Source organism: Danio rerio, chromosome 23 (assembly GCF_049306965.1).
Source record: "Danio rerio strain Tuebingen ecotype United States chromosome 23, GRCz12tu, whole genome shotgun sequence".
Classification (NCBI taxonomy): domain Eukaryota; kingdom Metazoa; phylum Chordata; class Actinopteri; order Cypriniformes; family Danionidae; genus Danio; species Danio rerio.
The window spans coordinates 42805001-42812500 of NC_133198.1; the positions used below are offsets into that span (position 1 = coordinate 42805001).

The 7500-nt window shown below is 28.6% G+C and overlaps 1 protein-coding gene across 4 annotated transcripts in view; it reads left to right on the forward strand.

The window, feature by feature from the left end:
* The window catches only part of mical1 (microtubule associated monooxygenase, calponin and LIM domain containing 1), a 508844-nt gene that overhangs the window by 471150 nt on the left and 30194 nt on the right, over positions 1-7500 (forward strand). For all 4 annotated transcript variants that reach the window (XM_073938669.1, XM_003201226.7, XM_073938668.1 and 1 more), the window contains 2 exon segments: positions 1512-1659; positions 2649-2845. In XM_073938669.1, coding sequence (XP_073794770.1) covers positions 1512-1659; positions 2649-2845 — 345 coding nt within the window.

Consider the following 7500-nt stretch of genomic DNA (forward strand, 5'->3'; position numbering starts at 1 on the left):
AAATTTATTATTATTATTATTAGTAGTAGTAGTAGTAGTATTATTATTATTAATAATAATTTAATTACACTATTATTATTATTAATTTTATACCAGTAATAATAATAAAATGTAATTTTATTTTTTATTTGTTTAATATTATTTTTTTATTAATAATATTATTAAATTGCATCAAATGTAATTAATATTATTATTATTATTATTATTATGAAATTTAATTATTTTATTTTTATATTACTACTACTACTACTACTACTATTATTATTATTATTAATAATAATAATAATAATAAATTGTATTAAATTGTATTATTCATATTAATATTTTATTTTATTATTAAATTGAATTACATTTTATTTATTTTTATATTACTATATTTTTATCATTTTATTATTATTAATATTATTAAAATATATAAAGTTATTATTATTAAATTCAATTTTATTAAATATTATTAATAATAATAATAATAATTATTATTATTATCTTATTTAATTAAATTTATTATTATTATTATTATTATTATTATTATTATTATTATTACATTTAATTGAATTATTATTATTATCAAGCTTAATAATAATAATCATTATTATTATTATTAAATTTATTAAACATTTATTATAACAAAAGTTAATATCAATATTCTTATTAAATTTACATTTTTACATTTTACATTTATTATTATTATTATGATATTTAATTAAATTTTACTATTATAATAATAATAATTATTATTAAATTGTATTAAGTTAAATTATTAAAACGAATATTAATAATAATAACAATATTAACTATTATTATTATTAAATTTTATATTTTTATTATTACTAAAGTTAATATTAATATTGTTATTTAATTATTATTATTATTATTATTATTATTATTATAATTACTATTATCATTATTTTTATGAATTTAAAGATGACCAATTCCAATGCAACGTCTCATTTTCAAGGGGTTTCCATAAAGACATAACAAAAAGACAAAAACAAAAAATACTATTTATTTTTAACGTTATTAATAACAATTATTACTTTTTAAGGACTTTTTTATTAATATAAATATTTAAAAAATGGTTGTTCAACTGAAAAAAAAAAAGTTCTGTAACATTATTTGCTATATCATTCAAATCTTATTGTCTATGTTTTATGGTAAATATATCATATAAATGTGTAATTTTATTTTGCAAGGATGCTTTAAATGAATCTAAACTGATTTAAATCGTCACTAATTGGTGCGGCATTCCCCCTCTGATGACACGTACAAAGAGAGAATGTCAATCAAAGTGTTTCTGCAGACTGTTTTTATCAAGTGTGATTATAAAAAAGTAGATTTAATAAGTTTTACCATAAGATACTCATTATATTCGCACAACTGTGTTTAAACCCATTAAAGAAGTGATTTTTACATAATGGGTCCTCTTTAAGAATCTTGTTTTGTTAGATGCACAATAAGTGGGTCTGTTGTTCTTATTACATCATTCTATGTGTGTAAATGTGTGTGTTTAGACTCTATGAAGCGTCTGGAGGAGCTGTTGTCCTGGTGTCAGAAGAACACAGTGGGATACGAGCATGTGAAGGTCAAAGATCTGAGCGAGTCTTGGAGGTCTGGTCTGGCTCTCTGTGCTCTCATCCACAGCTTCAGACCTGAGCTCGTGTAAGACCCAAAACCAGAGGATTAGCATTACTAATTTAAAATGGAGAGCTTGGCTTTCAATGGATAGATAGATAGATAGATGGATGGACAGAGAGCTGAATGGATGGATGGATGGATGGATGGATGGATGGATGGGCGGATGGATGAATGGATGGATGGATGGATGGATGGATAGGCAGATGCATGCATGGATGGATGGATGGATGGATGGGCAGATTGATGGATGAATGGGTAGATAGACGGACTGATTAATGAATGAATGGATGTATAAAGGGATGGATGGATGAATGGACAGACGGATGGATAGACGGACCGCTGACTGGATGTTTAAATGGTTGCACAGACCGGTGGATAAATGGAGGGAAGGAAAGATTAATGAATGGATGGATGTATAAATGGATGAATGTATGAGAGGGCAGACAGACAGATGGACGGACAGCTAAATGGATGTATAAATGGATGAACAGAGGGACGAAGAGATGGATAGATTAATGAATGGATGGATGTATAAACAGATTGATGGATGAACAGACAGATCGATGGACAGACTGCTGAATGCATGTATAAATGGATGGAAGGATGGGCAGATTAATGGAGGGATGGAGAGATAGACAGATTGATGGATGGATGGATGGATGCATGGATGAACAGACAGATGGATGGACGGACAGCTAAATGGATGCATGGATGGATGGCCAGACGGATTGATGAATGGAGGGATGGAGAGATGGGCGGATTGATGGATGGATATATAAACGGATGGATTGGTGGATAGATGATAGATAGATAGATAGATAGATAGATAGATAGATAGATAGATAGATAGATAGATAGATAGATAGATAGATAGATAGATAGATAGATAGATAGATAGATAGATAGATAGATAGATAGATAGATAGACAGATAGACAGAAAGACAAACAGATAGATAGGAAGATTATAATACACCAATATATACCAATCATATGCATTCTGTCCTCTTTTCAGTGACATGTCGGCTCTGGATGAGTATAATATCATCAAGAACAATAAGTTGGCTTTTGATCTGATGGAGAAAGAGTTCGGCATCACCCCCATCATGCGGCCCGGCGATATGATGACCTGTGGTAAAATCGACCAGCTGTCCATGGTGGTTTACCTCACACAGATACGCAACGCTCTCACTGAGAAAGACACACCAGCAGGTAACTCTATGACTGAATCTCAGACAGCTTACATGTGCATCATCACCACTAGGTCAGGTGGATTTTTTTTTTATGTTTATTTTTTTCGCAATTAAGTTTTTAAATTGTGGTTGAATCATTATTGATTCTCAATAATAGTGAATCAGCTTTTGTGTATTCTTTACTCCAGGGTTTTTTTAAGTATGTGATCAGGTAGAGCTTTGCAATTATTAGTTTACGCTCTGAATAGTACTGTTTTAATTTTGTAGTATTTGAATTTGTCATGGGCGCCATTGTGGCTCGGTGTTTAGCACTGTTGCCTCACAGCCAGTGGCGTAGCGGACGGGCCCGCAAGGCACGCACCGCGGGGGGGGCCCATGTGATTAGGGGGCCCCACGTCTTCGCGATTTTCAATAATTGAAAATCCAGGAACCGCAATTCAACTCAAACTCTTGGTAACAACTGTGGACGGAACCAAAGTTCACAGGTCTGTGTTCTCTGAACACCTCTCAAGCGGTGGACTACTTCATGCTTGCCGCCGCTGTTTCTCGCCGCCGGTTCTCGTTAAAAAATGAATGACTTCTGGCTACTTTGACGCTCTCGCCGCTTTCGGTTTGTGATCGCTTCTCAGTTTGTGAAGGATTCCCCGCGTTGTTGCTCCGCCTCCTTTCCCCGCTCCAAAATTTGTGACATAGATATATACACTAGATATTGCATAGGGACCCTGAACATACGTCAATAGCGCCGCCACATTGGTACAGTGCTCCCAGGACAAATGTCATTCAACCGCACTAGTCAAGACAGTGTTATTACGTGAAGACGCGGGACTTTAGCGCTGTCTACAAGTGTAGTAACGAGCAAACAAAGCACAAAGGCAGAACATTTCATTGGTAAGATTAAGTTTTTTACGTTTTTGTATGTTCTGAAATTTGTGCTAATCAGGTAACGTTATTGATGATAAAACAGTCACTTACTGCATTCAGCATAATCAAAGTAGCTCCAACTCGCACTAAATACTCAGCTTATGCTAGTTTTGTTGAATAAAATCAGCAAACAATGCAAAAGAAATATGACAACGAGATGCTGCGTGCCAGAAATTTGTATTATTGCCGGCTAGTGAACGAGTCGTTCATAACGGAGATTCATTCACAAACAAATCGCTCCCTCCATCAGTAAGAGAAGTGAAAGCAGGAGAGGAGCTGTGTTTTAGGACACGAATTAGATCAAATTTAACAGGGAGGGTGGATAGTACATTTCTGTATACACAAACACAAGCTTTTTGTCAGGAATGCCCGCGCGATCAGTGATCCATCAATGTAGAAAAGTGATGTCAAATTATAATTTTCATTATAAAAAAAAATATACTAACATCCAGGAAAACTCCCGATCATAGATATATGTGTATCTGAAAGAGAATTAATGAATGAATGACGAATTTGTCTTTCAAATAGTATTTTTATTTTATTGTTTATTCACTTGGTTGTTTTTGTCCTTTGAAATGTATTTTTTAATTTATTTTTTATTTTTCATATGCAACTTTTGTTGGACATTTTGTTGGAAGCTGCTTTGGATTACATTTTATGTTGTTATATACAGCCTTTTTTGTGTATTTTCGGTTATTTTGTGTATTTAGTGTCATTTTATGCTCTAAATGATGAAATTTTCATTTTAAGTAAAATGCAATCAGTGCAGAGGACAGAACAAATGATTAAAGAACAAAAAGTCACATTTTACCCGAGCACAGCTATAAATTCAGACAAACTTAAAATATGTAATATGTTTGTAAAGTGCAATAGTTTTTGCTATTATAATTTGTGTTGTTGTTATTGTTGTTGATATTATTATTATTATTATTATTATTATTATTATTATTATTATTATTATTATTATTGATATTGATATTGCCACAGCCATATCACCCTGCAGCCCAAGAGCGGTTAATCACTGAAGCTAAGAAGGGTTGAGCCTGGTCAGTACCACATGGGAAAACTAGGTTGCTGTTAGAAGTGGTGTTGGTGAGGCCAGCAGGGGGTGCTCAACCAGCAGTCTGTGTGAGTTCTAATGCCCCAGTTTAGTGAAGAGAACACTATACTGTCAGTGAGCGTTGTCTTTCAGATGCAATGTTTAACTCCAGCCTGACTCTCTGTGGTCATTAAAATATCATGATAAAATAATAATAATAACAAAAATATTATTATTAATAATAATAATAATAATAATAATAATAATAATAATTATTATTATTATTATTATTATTATTATTAATATATTATGATTATAATAATTATTATTAATGTTATTATCATTATTTTCATTATAATTATTAATGTTCTTTTTATTATTATTATTGTTATTGTTATTAATATTGTTATATTAGAAGTGTTATTGTTATTATTATTATTCATTCATTTATACATTTTCTTTTCGGCTTGTTCACTTTATTATTATTATTAATAAAGTTATTATTAGTTGTATTAATGCCATTATAATTATATTATGCTATTATAATATTATCATCATCATCATCATCATTATTTTTATTAATGTTATTTTTATTATTAATGTTATAATAATAATAATAATGATTATTATTATTATTATTATTAATGTTATTGTTATTATTATTATTATTATTATTATGATTAATAATATTTTTATTATTGCAATTATTAATGCTATTATTATTATTATAATTATTATTAATGTTGTTGCTATTATTATCAATATTAATATTATTATTATTATTATTATTGTTATTATTATATTAATGTTTTGTGTATTTCTTTGGTTATTTTGAAGTGCCACTTTTCTTTTGTTCTGTATGACAACAGTTTACTTTTAAATTCAGAAAAAAATTTATCAGTGGTACAGTACAAATCCGCAAAATCTGAAAATTATAATAGCTCATAATAGATTTATTTTCCATAATCATACAACGTATATAATTCAGAGCCCACTATATTTGTCTTAAAAACACCTATTACTGATATGATGATTATACACATTACAAACAGAAGAGGTGGGCTGAGTGGTACTGTCTCTTTAAGACCCCTTCCCATCATGCTCTGCTGTGCACGGGCAGTATCTGCTGTAGTCTGGAGTCTGACAGCAGAAGCAGCAGCTCATGGGCGATGATGTGGGAGTAAATCTGATACACACCATTCTGAAAGACGAATAATAATCCAGCATCTGCAGAGGATCTCATACAGATGTGCTCCAGGTTGAGCTGTCACTCACGCAGGCTCTGGATGTTTGTTTTCTGGGGAAGGGGGTGGGATCCCATTCAGCCACTGCAAACCACTGCAGAGTGAATGTGACGATTGCTTTCACTTTAAAGGGTAGGAAGTTCTCGCTTTATGTGTTCATGTAGGATTTCAGTTTTGTTGTGCTTTGCATTTGTTTTTATGAATTGATGTAATCGTTTAGTTTAAAATGCATGGTTTATGTAAAATTGTGTCTGAATTGTGAAATGAGAGCTTGCGTTTATTAGATTATCAAAATGAGACTTTCCTGTTCAGACATGATTTGTTTTATTTTAAAATGTATTTTATTTAAAGAGGTCCTCATTTTTTTACATTCTTTAGCACTATATTTATTATATAATTTTATATCATTTTATTTGAATTAGAATTTAATTATACTGTATTTACATTAAATTGTCTATTCACTTTATTGTTTTGTTCTTTAAATGTTTATACTTAAGAAATATTTAAGAAATAAAAACAAAAATTCAAAGGGGTGCTAATAATTCTGACTTCAACTAAAAATCTTTTTACAATTATTTATAATACATTTATATATTATAATACTATATATTACACACACACATATATATATATATATATATATATATATATATATATATATATAAATATATATATATATATTATAATACTATATATTATATAATAATATATTTTACATTTTATTTATTTGTTTTCTTAACATTTAATGTTGTTACTTTGCTATTATTGATTTTATTTTTGTTGTGTATATATCAAAAATGTTGTGTTTTTTTGTTTCGTTTTATTAAATTCAACTGCATTTGCTTTGTTCTCTAAATAGTCTTGCTGTTGATATTTAATACTATTTAGTTGTATGTTGTTTTTTATAAATGTATTTTTAATTAGCCTTTCAGTTTCACAGTTCCTAGTTTTTCACTGTTGATGTTTTTTTTACATTTTTTTTATTTGTAATTTTAATGATTTTATTTTATTATTATTTTTAAATTTCTTTTTCAAAATTTATATATTACATTTGATTTATTTTCTCATTTTTTTCATATGTAATATAACTTATGTTGTTACTTTGAAAAGTTGCTCATGTACAGTTTAACATTTTTTGTTGTTGCTATTTATTATAGATTTTTAAAAAATCGATTTATTACATGTAGTTTTATTTCCTTTATTCTTTTCATTGCTTTGCTGTTGATATTTATTATTATTTTTTAGATGCATGTTGTTTTTAAAAAATATTTTTATTTAATCTTTATTTTAAAGTTCATAATTTTTTCACTGTTTATTTTTGTACTGGTTTTATTTATTTATTTATTTATTTATTTATTTATTTTATTATACAGTATTTTACTTTATTTTCTGTTTACTTTTTATTCTTTGAATGTTTATATTTATTTTTCATTTGTTTTGCATTTTATTTAATTTTTTATATATGTGATG